Source organism: Nematolebias whitei, chromosome 11, assembly GCF_014905685.2.
Source record: "Nematolebias whitei isolate Nwh7 chromosome 11, NemWhi1, whole genome shotgun sequence".
Lineage (NCBI taxonomy): Eukaryota > Metazoa > Chordata > Actinopteri > Cyprinodontiformes > Rivulidae > Nematolebias > Nematolebias whitei.
This window is the reverse complement of record NC_056508.1, coordinates 21,028,410-21,045,121: the sequence shown is the minus strand read 5'-3', so window position 1 is coordinate 21,045,121 and position 16,712 is coordinate 21,028,410. Positions and strand designations below refer to the sequence as shown.

The window sequence follows — 16,712 nt, the reverse complement described above, 5'->3', positions numbered from 1 at the left end:
AATAAATATATATATATATATATATATATATATACCTTTATTTTTACATTTTTGATAGAGTTCAGTTTTGCAGTCTGCCCATGAAAGGCAGGTATTCATACAGACAACCACGGCTGCAGTACACTGCATAAAAACAAATTGAGAGGGAACAAAATTAAAGTCATATTTGTGTTTTGAAACAAAGTTCAACTTTGTTGTTTCTCTGTAGAAACAATAAAAAGTACAATTAAAAGACTACAGCAACTCTCAAATGTGAAAGCAGAGCACCACCTAGTGAGCTACTGTATAAAAAAAGGAGGATGGGTAAAAAAAAAAACACAAAAAAAAACAAGTGAAAGGAATGTTAAATTTTATTTTATGATAAATACTGGATCATAGAAACCCTTTATAATGGTGATCAATATGGTGGATTATTTGCCATTTTTCTCCCAATGAAACACTAGATGCTAGTAAAGTGTATTGGAGTTTGCAGGAGCTTTTGAAATGTTTCTGAGAAAGTTAATATATTCCCCAAAGATTTTTAAGACTTGTCCGAAACGGTCGTGTTTGTTGACAACACTAATAAAATAGCATACAAAAAAAAACGTGTGGCTGATTTTTCTCCATGACCTTTGTAGGGTTAACTAATGTGCAGCAGCAGAATTGTAGGATTTGAGGGTAAATGATTAAAAGAAAGGCAGCACGGTGGCACAACTGGTAGAGCTGCTGCCTCTTAGCGAGCAGGTCCCTGGTTCAAACCCCGGTCCAGGGGCCTTTCTGGGTGGAGTTTGCATGTTCTCTCTGTGCATGCGTGGGTTTTCTCCGGGTACTCCGGTTTCCTCCCACAGTCCAAAAACATGCATGTTAGGCTGATTGGTAACTCTAAATTGTCTCGTGTGTGCGTTAGAGAGTGAATGGTTGATTGTCTCGTTTGTCTCTATGTGGCCCTGTGATGGACTTGCGACCCGTCCAGGGTGTACCCCGCCCCTCGCACAGTGATTGCTGGACATGGGCACCAGCGACCCCCGTGACCCAAAATGGAATAAGCGGGTAAAGAAAATGGATGGATGGATGGATGGATGGATGGATGGATGGATGGATGGATGGATGGATGGATGGATGGATGGACGATTCAAAGAAACGAGGGAACTCTTGAAGAACATGAAGCGTTGTTTTATGATACTCTGTGCTTGGAGGTACTCACTGTGGAAAGATAACAATCTGTATGAACGATATGAAGCAGAACACCAGCAGAGTACAGGCAACGTAGCCGCCGAAACGGTCATCTACTTTCTTAGAATACTGCAAAGATAAAAAGAGATGAGAAAATCCAACATGAGCAGAAGATCTTTTGCAGAATTGGTCGTTTGAGGTTGGGGAGCTCTAACGTTCAGTCTTCTTAGTTGGCACCTTTTTTTCCAGACTCGTGTTCTGGAAAGTGAGCAGGAACTTCCTGACGTGGTCTTTTCTGAGCTGGTCAATACTGCGAGCATCAATGGCTCTCCCCAGAAATTCATCTACCTCATCCTCTGGATTCATGGCCTCCTGAACCCCTCGGCTGCCAACAAACAAAAACACAAGCTGATCAGGAGGCGGCAGAGTAAACAAAGTCCCCCCCAAGTTATACGTCAGCAGCCGGTGCTCACTTGTCTTTACTGGAGGACTCATCGATTCCCTGCAAAGAACAGAGACGAGACTTAATCAGGACTCGGAGAGAGAAGCAGCAGCCAGCCTCCTCCTCCAGCATATTGATGTCCAGCCTCACCATTTGTCTGAAGACTTTGGAGTCTTTGGTTCTGGAGAAGGTTCTGTCGGGGACCCAGCGTGGCATCAGCCCCTCGTTAGAGTTGGCTCGCGTCCGCTGCATCTTCGCCATCATCGCCTTCTCCTCCTTCTGCTCAGAGAGAACAACACGAAGGCAAAACCAGCTGACCAACTGTTCTCATGCGACACCACACATGGCCAACGTCAAGACGGGTGACTAAGAGCGCCGAGCAAATCTGGATTATTTTTTTTTTCTCCCTCTGCCCCGTCGAAAGAATCCAACAGGCGGACTTCATTTACAAGTTTGTCACTTCCAGAGGAGTCACACACTTATTTATATTTCCTCAAGAGGAAATCCTCTGAAACTACTCAAAGCAAATTTAGGATTAACCCTCTCTAAACCTCGATTCAAATGTGTTTTTGGAAAATCCAGATGTTTCCTGAAACAACCGAGCCCAGGTAGGAAGGAGCTGTGTATTCACATGAGACGGAAAATTAAACGGAAACTTGACATCCATTAAGACATTTTTAAAATTTTTAATCTGACTCATAAATCCGCTCGTGTTAAACACGATGTGCCACTTCCTGTGCTGCAGAGAAGATCCTGCATAATGTGAAGAGATCTGAATGCTGCTTTTCACATCAAATAAAATCACTCACACTGAACTGCTCTTCTCTTCTCATCCAGAGTCCAACCTAATCACACCTGAACTTACTTTCACTCTGAGCGTGTTTGTTTAGAAGCGTTTGGTGGAATCCCAGAATAAAAAAACAGGAAAAATACAAGATTTATCTGAAGTGGGCTAAATGGTTCTGAAAATAAACCTCTTGTTTTTGCACTGACCCGTTTCTGGCTGCAGCCGAGGACCAGGAAGGTCTCGATGCTGTTCTCCTTCAGATATGCGTTCCTCTCGCCCCCGAAGCCCGGCTCCACCTCATAGTCCCCGTTCAGGTACTGCAACGTGGCCTTGGTGATGTGGATCCGCCTGGTCCGACAAGAACACCAGAAACAAGTGCTTGTTTTTATTCTGTTTCTATTTTGTTTTGTTCATAATTATAAACATTTAATAAACTTATACCAGGGATGATACACGGGCAAATAACTGAACTTGTGTTTTAAAGTTTAAGTTTTAAAATATGAAGTTACAAAATCTTCCCAAAAGACTCAAATTGAACTTTTTTTTTTTTTTTTTGAGCTGCAGGGTTTTTTTCTCTCACCCCGCTTTGCCTCCCGCCTCCATGTGATTGGCCAGCGTGACGTCGTTTGACCACACGTCAAACTGCCACTTCCTGAGTCCCAGCACGCCACAGTGCACACGTCCGCTGTGAATGCCCACGCGCATGTTAACGTTGACCCCCGTCACCTCGCGCACCAATCTGCAGACACACGAATGTCAGCGTCTCCTCTGCAGAAGACATCAAAACCGCTTCACTCCAACCAATGTGTCTATTTTTTTTTTACTTACGAGATGGCCTCGATCATGTCGACGCCCATCTCCACGCAGCAGTGGGCGTGGTCAGCCCGGGGTTCGGGCAGCCCGGACACACAGTAGTAACAATCGCCCAAAATCTTGATCCGGAGGCAATGGTTCTCCTGAGAAGGAAGAAGCAGAAGATGTAGGAGGGGAAACTACATCAACTAAAGGAACACCATGTGGGGAACATGGATGTTTTTCAGAGATGAACTACTCAGGAAATAAATGTTCCTCCTTACCGACGCCAGCTTGTCAAAACGAGCAAAGAGCTCGTTAAGGGTCATGACGAGCTCCTGAGCTGTGCACTGAGACGCCAGGCTGGTAAACCCCTCGATGTCTGCAAAGAGAATGCTGAAGCAGAGGAAAGACAAAGAACAACAGAGATCAAATACTTCTAATCCTCGATTACGAGCAACAGGTCTAAAGTTTCACTGCTGATACAGCCGTCTGGGAACGTAACGTTAGGACTGTTCACCTCAGCGGAGGAATAAAGTTTGACCTTAAAGTCGGCTCAAGGATTTCTGTGTGGCTGTTGTAGGCGTGTTTCTGAGAGGATGCTGTGTTTGCTCAGGGCTGTAATTGAATGCGTGCTGAAGCTCTCCTTCTTTGGGGATTTTCTTATCTCGGCTCGGGGTGATTAAGTATTCCCTCTCTAGTGCTAATTAGCCTCCACTCTGCCAAACCACTCAACCCTCTTCTGACTGGGAGCACCTTCACAGGTGCGTGCGTGTGTGTATGAAGCCAACAAGTGACGGTCTCAGACTTTGAAAATAAAGATATTTTGTATTTTTAATGAGTAAAATCATCTTAAGAAGCTGTTTAAGTTTTAACACTGCTAAATAAAAAAGTTAAAGTTAATAAAAGTTGCATGAAATCGAAGAGGTGAGACCAGATGTCCCTGCCCCGCCGGCTCACCTGACGTTGTCGTGTTTCTGGATATAGATCTTATGAAACATCATGTCTTCCTTCTTGGCATTGATGTCAGCCTTCATCTCCATGGCAACGTGCCTTGGTAACACTGAGAGCAACAGACGCTCCTGGAAAACACAAACGAAAAATGCAGATTGTATCGTTTGCGACGTTGCTGTTGGCTACATGTCACTCTGCACTCTTCTTTGTGTACTTGTGTGTGTGAATGCCGTCTCCTTACACAGATAAATTGTTTTCTACAGGCGCTCGTTTCTTTGAAGGACGACAGTAGTTTATTAACCGTTCTCCTAAAATCATTAAAATTATTGCAAGAAGCTACACCACAGCAATTGGAGGAAATTAAAGCTTAGCACAAACAACTTTGTTGATGCTTTTTCACACAGTAGCAACAAATTCATAAAACTTTACACATTCAGTTTGTCCACGCTGAGCAATAACTGGGAAGAGTCCACAGTCCAGCACATTTCCTATATAACTTAAGCTGCAGAAAAATTAAGTCTACTCAGACTGTCTAACTATTCCTGAAGTGGCTGTCACTTTAACATCTATAATGTTTAGGAAGTATGACGTGTTTTAGATGGCAGAAAATCTTTGATTGAAGCTTTGTGGACCAGCCATTAACAAATCTCCATGAGATTTTTTTCTTGATATCACTCTGACTGCTGTCTGCTACAGGTAAGATACTGACTACCCAGAAGGACCGCAAACAACTCCACCTAAAAAATAAAAATCACACTTACCGATATCCCTTCAAATATTTACAAGATGGATGTGGATAAAAACTAACATTGATGTAATTTGATAATAATAATTTGCTGTTCACTTCATGTAAAAAAAAAATAAATAAATAAAAAACTCCCCCCACCCCACAAAAATTTTATTCAAAAGACAATACTTGTAGTTCCAAATCAGTAAGAAAAAAGCTTCTTTTTTTTTTTAAAGTTACACAAACATGCTGAGATATCTCACAAAAAGATGCTTCTTTGAGAATGTTTACCAGGATCACTTAGACCAAAGTCCTGCCTTTTCTTCAGAGAAAATAAATGTTTACGGTTTCTCTGAACTCAAATGGAAGCTGAAAAGAGTTATACGCTGCTGCTGCTGTGCTGCTGCGCTGCTGCTGCTTCTGTGCTGCTGCTGCTGCTGCTGCGCTGCTGCTGCTGCATTGCACAGACCACTAGCTCAAAGTAAAAACATTCAGACAAGCAGGCAAGGTGTTCAAACAGCTGAGGTGGACTCATCGAGGCAGGAAACTTGCCTTTCTGATTCGATTTGAATACGATTATAAAACAAGTATTGATGTGTATCACTTGAAATGTAAAAGATGAGCACTTAATTTACATAAATAATGATTTATATATTGTTCTGCCTAATAAAGGAGGTTAAATTAAAAACTATTATTTACCTGTTATTACTAAACTATCCACCTTATTCCTGGGGGCTCTACTGTATAAATGATAATGTGCACAACTTCCTGTCAGACACAGGAAGTAGCACTAAGCATTGTCTAACCGTGGTGGTGGAGCACAGACTGCGGTTTATTTGAAAATAATTTGCGTTTTGTTCACATTTATTTAACACCCATAAAGTTTACTAAAATAGCCGTGCTGAGTTCAGGTACCTGTTGTGTTCACGGCTGCAGAATTGATTGATTGATTGATTGATTGATTGATTTTATTGTCAATTCTGCATATGTACAGGACATACATAGAAATTGAAATTGCGTTACACTCCTACTCAAGTTGCAGCAAACAACAACATTAGCAAAAATAAACTAACACAACTAGTTATATAAAAAATATAAAAGTGAACAGCAGCAGGACCTCTGATGCAACGTGCTCAATAGTGACTAACAGGAGACAAAGGGACGCTGACTGAAGACAATAACATGATGAGAGGTAGATAATGGATGTGCAAGGCCAGAGTAAACAATAGTGCAATATAAAGTATAAACCTGAGAAACTTAGTAAAGTGAAGGTGTGCATACCGGTTCTATATAGAGTCACAGTTATGTACTGATGAGGTGATTAAGTGGAAATGACAATACCAGAATTACCAGAATAGACAGGACGAGTTGATCATAACAGTAGTGCAAAATATGATGCAATAAACAGTAGAGTGAGCTTGTAGGCTGTTAAAGTGACCGAGTTCATAAACTATTCATAAAAATAAATAAATGTCCCAGAGCAGTTTTGAAGGGGGGGGGGGGGGGGGGGGGGGGGTCAGGAAGCTGAGTTAGTGTGTGCAGGGTGGCAGAAGTGGGAGAGGGGGCTGAGGGGGGACAGGCAGAGAGTTCAGCATCCTCACGGCCTGATGGACAGAGTTGTTCCACAGTCTGCTGGTCCTAGAACTGAGGCTACGCAGTCTCCGCCCTAATGGCAGCAGGTTGAAGAAGCAGTGTAGCGGGTGGTCAAGATCTCCCACCCAGCAGAGGGCTTTACTTCTGAGGCGAGAGCTGTGGAGGTCCTGAAGGCAGGGGAGAGAGGTGCCAATGATCTTCTCAGCTGCCCTCACGATCCGCTGGAGGGATTTGCGGCAGGATGCTGTGCAGGCCCCGTACCACACAGTGGAGCAGCTCATCAGGATGCTCTCGATGGCCCCCCTGTAGAAGGTTGTCATGATGGGGGTGGGGGCTCTCGCTCTTCTCAGCTTGCGGAGGAAGTAGAGCCGTTGGTGAGCCTTTTTGGCCACTGCTGCTGTGTTGATGGTCCAGGAGAGGTCCTCAGAGATGTGCACACCCAGGAACTTGGTGCTGCTCACCCTTTCCACAACAACACCGTTGATGGATAGTGGAGCATGTTTTGTCTGAGTTCTCCTGAAGTCCACAACAATCTCCTTGGTCTTCTCTGTGTTCAGCAAGAGATTGTTGCGTTTGCACCAGGAGACCAGCCGGCTCACCTCGCTCCTGTAGAGTGACTCATCGTTGTTGCTGATGAGGCCTACCACAGTCGTCTCGTCCGCAAACTTGATGAAGAGGTTGGAGGGGTGTGATGGAGAGCAGTCGTAGGTTAGTAGAGTGAACAGAAGGGGGCTCAGCACACATCCTTGTGGGGCCCCCGTGTTCAGAGTGATGATGCTGGATGTGTTGCTGCCAACCCGTACTGCCTGTGGTCTTCCGGTAAGGAAGTCAAGCAGCCAGTTGCACAGTGATGTGTTCAGACCCAGACTGTCCAGTTTCCAGATGAGTTGTTGTGGAATGATTGTGTTGAATGCAGAACTGAAGTCGATGAAGAGCATTCTGACATAGGTGTCTTTCTTGTCCAAATGTGTGAGGGCTGAATGAAGAGCAGTGGCGACGGCATCATCAGTCGAGCGGTTTGACCGATATGCAAACTGGTAGGGGTCCAGGGAGGGGGGGAGGGAGGACCTAATGTGTTGCATGACTAGTCGCTCGAAGCACTTCATGAGGATGGAAGTGAGTGCAACCGGGCGGTAGTCGTTGAAGCAGGAGGGAGACGTTTCCTTGGGGACAGGGATTATGGTGGTGGTTTTGAAGCACGTGGGGACCACAGCCTGGCTCAGTGAGGTGTTGAAGATGTCAGAGTACACCTCTGCTAATTCGCCAGCGCAGTCCTTCAGCACGCGACCAGGTATGTTGTCGGGACCAGGAGCTTTCCGAGCGTTGATCTTGCTGAATGCTCTCCTCACCTTGTCCGGGGACAGTGTGATCACCTGGTCTCCAGGAGGGGGGGTGGCTTTTTGTGCAGGTGTGCCATTCTGTGCCTCAAACCGAGCGAAGAACCTGTTCAGGTCATTCAGCAGGGAGGGGGTGCTGTCACAGGTCTGTGGAGAGGGTTTGTAGTCTGTAATGGACTGAATTCCCTGCCACAGGCTCCGAGAGTCTCTGCTGTCCTTGAAGTGTTGGGCTATTTTCTTGGAGTGCTGCCTCTTAGCTTTTTTAATGCCTCTGGACAGGTTGGCCCTAGCTGTCTTCAGGCCTGCCTGGTCTCCAGCGGCGAAGGCAGCATTCCTAGCCTTCAGCAGCTTGTGGACCTCTCCTGTCAGCCATGGCTTCTGATTAGCACAGATGGTGATGGTCTTCAGGACAGTTACATCATCAATGCACTTTGTGATATAAGCAGACAGTTTCTGTGTACTCCTGAATGTCAGTGAAGTTGTTGTGAGTAGCAGCCATTTTAAACACATTCCAGTCCGTGGTGCTAAAACAGTCCTGGAGTGCCTCAGATGAGCCCTCAGGCCACACTCGTATCTGCTTCAGAACTGGTTTGTTGACTTTAACCAGTGGTCTGAATGCTGGCATTAACATCACAGTCAGATGGTCAGAAGCACCAAGGTGGGGGAGGGCCCGGGCTTTGTAAGCTCCTCTCCATGTGGTGAAGACCTGATCCAGCGTGTTATTGCCTCGTGTTGGAAAGTCTATATGTTTATAAAGTCCAGAAAACACACTCTTTGGTTCTGCATGGTTGAAATCACCAGCCAGGATGAGAAAAGCATCCGGGTGGGCTGTCTGCTGCTCACTGATGTTCTGATATAGTTCGTTCAGCGCTTCGCTCCTGATGTTAGCGGAGCTCGGAGGCAGATAAACAGCAGCTATCAGCACAGCTGAGAACTCCCTCGGTAGATAAAACGGTCTGCACTTTATAATCATCAGTTCCACCACCGGTGAGCAGTACTTGCAGACCACAACAGCGTTGCGACACCAAGCATCACTAATGTAAACACAAAGTCCGCCGCCGCGTGTTTTACCTTCAGTGAGGACTCGGTCCGCTCGGTAGCATGTCCGCCGCTCGAGCTGAACTGCGTGGTCCGGGATGTTGTCTTTAAGCCAAGTTTCCGTGAAAACATAAACACAACAGTCCCTCACGGTCTTCTGAGTTGACTGAAGTAAGCGGATGTCATCCAGTTTGTTGTCCAGAGAGCGTACGTTGGCCAGTATCATGGAGGGGATGGCTGGCTTGTGTGGGCTAGCAGCTAGCCTCGCTCTTATACCTCCGCGCTTACCCCTCTTCTGCAGCCTCTCGTTCCGCTTGTGGCGCTTCCATTGTGGGCGCAGCGCAGCGGAGGGGGTCGGTGGTGGAGCCGGAGTTCTGAGCAAGCTGCTAGCACGCAGCCCCTCTCGAAGTTCAGAGCTAAGCTCGAAAAGTGAGCTTTTGCCGACATCAAGCAGCGATTCACGGCTGTATGTGCGCTTCAAGACGTGAGCGCACGACGGAGACGTGCAAAAATACTGCGATTTACAGGAAAAAAACACATGAAAAAGCTGCATTCTCGGGAGAGAGTGTAGCCGCAGCGTGTGCACGCGCCGCCATTAAGGGTTGAGGGCCTTGCTCAAGGGCCCAGAAAGAACAACCAGTCCAAAGTAAATCAGAGGCTACAACAACAGAGTTTTGAACACAGACCCAAAACAACAAGAGTGTTCCTGTGAAAAGTGATATAGTTTCCATCTCCTACCTGCAGATGAATTAAGAAGAATGTGGCTGAAAAATCTGAACATGTAGAGATCACCCAAAACACTGGATGTGAGCTCATTTCACTTTGTTGAGGAAAACCTGCATCCTACTTTGTGTCTGGACTACAATAAACCACCGGAGAAAAGAAGCCGGATCCTCAGAAGGATTGAAAACAGTGACGAGAACATCAGGGATGATTTCAAGTGTATGGAGGACACATCTTTATAGTATTTGTTTGTCTTCAGTTTTATGATTTTCTCTGCCATTAACCCCAGCGTGATGATGGAGGACTTTAAGGCTTTGGTTGGGCTCTGTGTCTGCTTTAAGGTCACAAAAGATTGTGTCCCACCTCTTTTTACAAAACACCACCGACCTTACCACTGTGTAGATACTGATACGCCTCAGAGCTTGTCGTCAGTCAGTAGCACCAGTGAAACAGTTAAGCCAAAGGGTCAGACATCGCTTGAACAGGCATTTTCTCGAGGGACGGCATATGACCAGAAAAGCAAGCAGTGGAGCGACATTACGAATGCAGCAACAATCCACCTATGCAAGGACCCGCTACAGACAGTCGAGAGAAATGGGCTCAGAGCAATGATTAAAACTCTGGATTTGAGGTATGTCTTACCAGGGTGAAAATATTTTAGCCAAACTGCCATCCCAATATTACACCAGCATCACCAAAGTATTGTTATATATGTTTATAGAACTATCTTAAAATATTTTGCTTGGAGAAGAAAGCCGTGTTAAAATTGGCATATCTTTTATTTTTAATATGTTGCATTTTGCACAATAAAAACAGTTTACCGGTACTTTCTGCATCTCTTTCTGCTATTTCATACTGACTTATTCATATATTGTGTAATTATTTTGGGACAAAGTAATTGATACTTTGATTTCAGCCTCGATTTAAAACCTTGTACTCCTGACAGTAAAATAAACCACAAACATATATAAAAGCCATCATGGGGAAACAATAAAAAGCTAAGTAATAAAGAAATACATTGAAACCACCAGAAACTTAACAAAAAAAACAAAAAACCCTGATACAAATTTTTAGTCATACTGCCCAGCACTAGGTTCTGTTGTGACTTGGTGCTATAGAAATAAACTGAATTGAAATCAAATGTCCTGTTTGAACTCTGACAGGTGGTGTTCCTACATGTTTAAATTAAATCCATTATCTTGGAGAAACTACATTAGCTCATACTGTTCACACATAAACAAACACCGGTTCTGGTCTGCGCCAGAAGTCGTGCCCATAATTCACGCGAGGCATCATGGGGCGTAGGAATAAGGTGGATTGAATTTATTGTAGAAATGCTAACACGATTAGCTACGGCAAGTCTACTAGGACAAAATGCACCAAACAGAAACTGCTCTGTGGATGCTCCGCACCACTAATCCAGGCAGCAGCAAGTGGTGGAGGAGAGAAGACCCTGACGCAAATTTCAGGAGCATTCCCCAAAAACTAGCGTCGCTCCAGATCTCGTCACAGCTGATGACCTTTACATGGTTCACAAGAAGTACCAGAGCAGGAAGGAAGTTACCCGTCACTTTACTAGACAGTAAATAGTGCCAGTCTGGCTGTATTGCAGCTCACCACCAACTGAACCGATCCTGTTTACCCTGTATCCCCAGGAAGTCCCTCATGTCGTCTTGTTGTCACATCAATCTGTTAACTAATCTCATAACCGCGCATGATGTCTCCTTCCAAAAGATAAATGTAGAGTGAACGGCGTGTCCGGCGTCCTACCTGCTGCTGATTCTCCCTCTGCAGATGAAGCCTGGCCTGGATGTAGCCTCGGGTCTCCTGAAAGGCTTGTCTCTGGGAAACTTCAGCCGGGTAGTGGGTACAGATGCCGATGATGTTGGTGCACAAGAAGATGAGAACGTTAGCGCTCACCTGGAGAGAGCAGAGCAAGGGGATTGTCAACTAACTGGAAAAATAAAAAGAGCAATTTTTACATATTTTCAATCTCCTATGAGATACTTCCCTTAAACAAACAAAAAAGCCAAGAATCTGTACTGTGCATTTGAGGAATTTAATCTCAGTGTCAGAGATCCAGATCAGATGTAACTAACCCTCATTTATTGATAATCATCAGAAAGAAAAAACATTAAACTGGCATTTCTTAAAGGAATGAATATTGCCCGTTGCCTTGCAGGTCAAAGTTTGAAACAACAATCTTGTGCGATCTATTAGTGCTCATAAAATGCGTTGTGGGTGACTCTCAGCTACTACCACGTTCAATTTTTTGTAAATATCTGTAACATCAACGGAGTTACGGCATTTTCGAATTTGCTAAAGTTGATCTGCTGTGGTGGCCTGTCCAATGCGTTATTAGATATTTTGCTAACAGAGAAATGTGCACAGGAACAGGGAATTACACGACTTTCATGTAGGCGGGCGATGATAACTGACAACCAAAACATCCTTAAAAACATTTTTATCAGAAACAGCATCAGACTCTTCTGCACCCTTTTCTTAAATTCAGTTTCTTCCCTGTTCATTTTATCTTAATTCTCCTGCGGTGCACCGTAAATATTGTTTGATAAAAATGTAGAAAGTTTGTTTAGCGTATTCTAAAGATGTATCTACAACACAAAGATTCTTCCAGCGTTTCCCTCCTTTTAGTGACATTTAATGTACCGTAACTCTCTAAAGCCGCTCACGGTTTGGTGTGTTTAAATTTTAACGCACTGGTAAAAATGGATGCTGTCAGGAAGTAGACGTCTGCAGCAAAAAGTTTTTGTTCCATCATCAGTGTGAAACGGCAGCCGCAGATGACTGGCAGCCATGCTGGAGAAGAAAACCCAGTGAAGGCAGATGGTTTCCAGCAGCCTTCAGTCTGCGCAGGAAGTCAACGGTCACATCCTCTTACGTTGGATTGGGATCTAATAAAGCTCTATCAGACTAATCTGTCGGCCTGCAACAACTGTTGAGGCTAATTAAAGCACCGCCCAGGCTGTCCGACGGTCGCGCAGCTAACCTTCTGACGAAACGTTTAACGATAAAACGCAGACAAAACGAGCAGTTACACGATCCTGTCGTGGTGGCGAGTTTGAACGCACAGAAACTTTTTTGTTGCAACTTTCTGTTTCCTTTTGAACGTGTCCCATCATGTGTTCATCTCTGTGATCATATGTACTACATCCTTTCCCTGCAGCTGTCTGGCGTTCATGGCTCCTCTGTACTCTTACATGTTGGAATGGGGCCTACATGTGGGAGCAGCTGTGTCCACGGTCATTTTCACACCAAGCTTGTATCCTGCACGCAGTTCGGTGGTTGTGCTTTATTTGACACTGCAACAGGCTGAGCTGCAGCACGTAAAAAACAAGGAATCCTGATGCGCATTGTGGGAATTACTGTTGACCCAACACAAGGCCACTTCCTTTAAAAATGTGCTCGTGCTCTCAGACGGTACGTGACGCTCCTCCATGTGTGGAGGCTGGAGGAGGTTGTTGAGTGCAGCAGAGGGAGGTGCAGACATGATGCATCCTGTCCTAAACAGCAGCTAAAGAAAACTGTCGCAGGCTGCTGTTAACGGCACCCGTTTATTCGAGCCGGGTCTGGACGTTAAACATGGCAGGAAGACGATGAGAAGGTTTTGTTTGTCGTTTTTACTTTCTGTGCTGCTTTTAGAGCTGCACAGAAATGCAGCACAGTGACACCTTCTGGGTAAAACTGGAAATAAATGAAGATTATTGTTGAATTTAACTGTGAAGAAACCGACTACAAACAGACGAAACACCAAAACAAACAGACAAAGTGTGAAGGCTGTTATTAAAACTCTCATTAGGGTCATCCAACAGAAGAAAGCTCAATCTGCTTTTATTTGCACATATTTGTTTTACTTAAATATATATAAATAAATAAAACGTTTTAAATGCATGGTTGAAAATAGCAAAAAAGCTTAGCCTAGCCTAGCCTGCTACCGCTAACTCCTTCTGGTCTGTGTGTGGTGTACGTCACCACGCACTTACGTAGTTGTGTTGCGGCTTCTTCTGTTCATGTTGAAGCAGCCGCTTCAACATGAACAGAAGAAGAAATGTGTCAGTGAAACGCTGTAATCATATCGTAATGTATATCAAAATATTGAAAAGGTGCTTAAAACTCATATCACCATTATTGAATAAAAGTATATCGTGATATATATCGATATTGAATTATTGCCCAGCACTAAAACTATTTAAAAATTTGCTGCTAATCTATTAAATTAAATTTTGTTCGCTGTGGTGACCCCTGGAAGAAAAGGGATGGGCCGAAAGAAATACAAAGAATAATAATAATAAAAAATTATGAACTACATATAATAACTTATATACTGTGTATACCTTTCAAACTTCTTTATAGAGGAAGTTTTCACTCCTGTCACTTTTAGGAAACATATAAATAAAACATTCGGGAGAGTGTTTTATTAAAATGCAACTCTTTAAGCCTTGACATAAATTCATACAAAATATTTAGAAACTACATAATAAAAATTAGAGACACCAGGTATTTTCTAATACCTCTCTCTTAGTTTTGTCTTTCTCTTTCATTGGACACACTTTCAGCAGCTTTACATATTTAAAATAATAAATAAAATAAAAAATATACATATATATAACCTTTTGTTTAATATACATGTATTAAAATAAAAAGCGGACGTTTTTTTAAAGGACACAAAAAACCTGCTAATTTTCCACATTATGGTCTTTCTTCTGCATGTTTAGAAAAAAAAATGTTGACTTCATATCGTTCAGATTCTTGAACATTAGAAATTATTTTTTCAGTTTTAATTTCAGGAAAAAACAAATTAAAAGTCTAACATTGCTTGAAGGATTTTCATATCACCAGTCACATGTCAGAATTTCAACCTAAGATCATCTTTTTAAGATAGAGAACAGTTCTGGTTGTTCTGCTCAAACCTGGCTCTGTCCTCAAAGAGTGTTTGACAAATTAAAATCAAGCTCATATTTGTGAATTGAGTTACAGCCATTTCTGTGGTTTCTAGTGTTGATCGGCTGTGGTGGCCATCTTAAATTGAGACCACTCCAAAAGTTAAAGAGTTGTAGACGTATGTCTGATAATTATTTTCTGAAAGTTTCATCAAAATCCTTCCAGTGGTTCACAAGATATTTTGCTAACAGACAGGCACAGTGTTAAATTAAAAAAAGAATAATGGCAACATAAAAAAATGCTTTTACTCTAGTAAGTGTTGTGAAGGACTTTCAGATTTCAGCTCGGTATCTGTAACGTTAACTGACTGTAGTCTTTTTTGTGTTGGATAATGTTGCTTAGCTGTGGCAGCCATCTTGAATCAGAATGACTCCAAAATTACCGTATTTTTCGGACTATAAGGAGCACTTAAATCCTTTAATTTTCTCAAAAATGGACAGAGAGCTGTAGGGATGGCGCCATCTTGTGGGCTTTCCCTGTCTGTGCGCCCTTGTGTGTCTCATTATTCCTGATTATTTGCACCTTCTGTTCTCAGCTGTTTGTAATCACGTCCTGTCTTGTCTGTGTATTTAAGCCTGTCTGTGAGTCTTGTCCTTTGTCTCGTCGCCGTTGGGTCTACCCTGATGTGTTCCAGTCCTTGAAGCTTCAAAGTGTGAGTTGCTGCCACATCAACCCTTTTGATTTATTATTATTATTATTATTATTATTAAATATCTATATTTTTGTATCTCCTGCGGTCCTGAGTGCTTGTCGACACCATTGGGTTCACCCTTGCCTGATAAATCCTGACAAGAGCCTTATCATCCAGTGCACCTTATGTATTAATTCCAGATGTGCTGACCTCGAGTGGTACAAATGAACAATGTTGAGAGTTATTGTGAACAAGCTGAATAAAGTTTGATTTATCTGACTGTTTTTTGTTTCACTCAATGCGCCTTATAGTCCGAAAAATACAGTAAATCAGAATAAGCTTTATTATCATTGCACCGAGATACAACAAGAACATGAACATGCAGTCGTCCGGAAGATGGACGGAGTTCACGAAGCTGCTACTATAACTTTCTTATCCTTTTTCAGAATAATAATCTTAGTAAATGAGCTGTAGATGTGCATCCATTGATTACTTTATAAAAGTTTATTAAAAACTCTTGCTTAATGAGATAAGTTGCCAACAGACAGACAAACAAACGGAAAAAATATATTGACTTTTCCCTTCACAAATATAAACAACAAATGAGAATAAAATATGTTTAAATGCTGTTTTAGGTTTAGAAATGATGTGAGCCGGAAACGTCTGCAAACCTCCAAACTGATGTTTGACCTTTTGTCTGTAAATATTCTGCTCCTTTTTGTGAATAAAAGACAAATAAAGACGATTTGCTTAATAAAGAAACACATCTTAGGTTCCCATACTGATAAAAAAAACACCTGTATAAATGGTAGCTGGATGTAAACATGCATGAACAAATAAACCTACAGTCCTGAGAGTTCTGAGAATAGCAGTGGACAAAAATAGAAACAGATGGGTCATGGAGAATGGAGCCAGAAAAGAAAGTAAACAAAGGATGGGTTAAAAAAAAAAAAAGAGGAAGAAGAACAGCAGTTTAATGTGCAGCACGGATAAAACTGAAGACTGACAGATGTTGGGGGTAGGAAGGAAATAAGTGGTATGAAGAGAAGCGGCGCGAGGAAGGAAAATCACAATGTGAGGATGACAGGAGGAGGAAGAGTGAGAGGCGGGGGGGGGGGGGACAGATAAGGACCACAGTGACATTAGGCAGATGGCTCCGAGCGCTCAGCTCTGTTTACTTTCCTCTTACTGTTCAAGCAAAAACAGGCCTGGAGACAAAAGTGAAACGTGCAGGTGAACATTTATACCACTAGTATAGTGGTATATAGTGATATACTGTATATGTATGGTACTATATGGTATATAGTCCTGATATCTGTGTGTGGATCTATAAGTACTTGAGGGTTTTTATTTATTTATATGCAACCACCTGGAAGCATCTACCTGTATTGATCTGCTCTTCGTTGGTATCATGGCCTCTCACTGTCTCAGAGTAGTTGCTTGTTATTTTTGATTGGGCATAGATGGCTGGGTTTACAGAGTACACAGTCGTGCCCCCTCGTTCACGCAGCCGCTCTTCGTCTATTCAGGAGATCTGCTTGGCAGCGTTTACCTGCTACCTTCTCACTTCCTTCGAA

General features: G+C 43.1%; 1 protein-coding gene across 1 annotated transcript in view; it reads right to left on the bottom strand.

Annotated features, from left to right (window-relative positions):
* Nucleotides 1-16,712, bottom strand: part of LOC119417525 (adenylate cyclase type 6) — a 58,700-nt gene that overhangs the window by 13,850 nt on the left and 28,138 nt on the right. Inside the window, exons 3-12 of the mRNA XM_037684746.1 lie at nt 11,316-11,465; nt 4,134-4,255; nt 3,458-3,569; nt 3,210-3,337; nt 2,962-3,120; nt 2,588-2,729; nt 1,745-1,873; nt 1,626-1,654; nt 1,390-1,537; nt 1,184-1,281 (exon numbers count right to left, since the gene is read on the bottom strand). Of these exons, the coding sequence (XP_037540674.1) occupies nt 1,184-1,281; nt 1,390-1,537; nt 1,626-1,654; nt 1,745-1,873; nt 2,588-2,729; nt 2,962-3,120; nt 3,210-3,337; nt 3,458-3,569; nt 4,134-4,255; nt 11,316-11,465 (1,217 nt within the window). The remainder of the gene's footprint in view (nt 1-1,183; nt 1,282-1,389; nt 1,538-1,625; nt 1,655-1,744; nt 1,874-2,587; nt 2,730-2,961; nt 3,121-3,209; nt 3,338-3,457; nt 3,570-4,133; nt 4,256-11,315; nt 11,466-16,712) is intronic.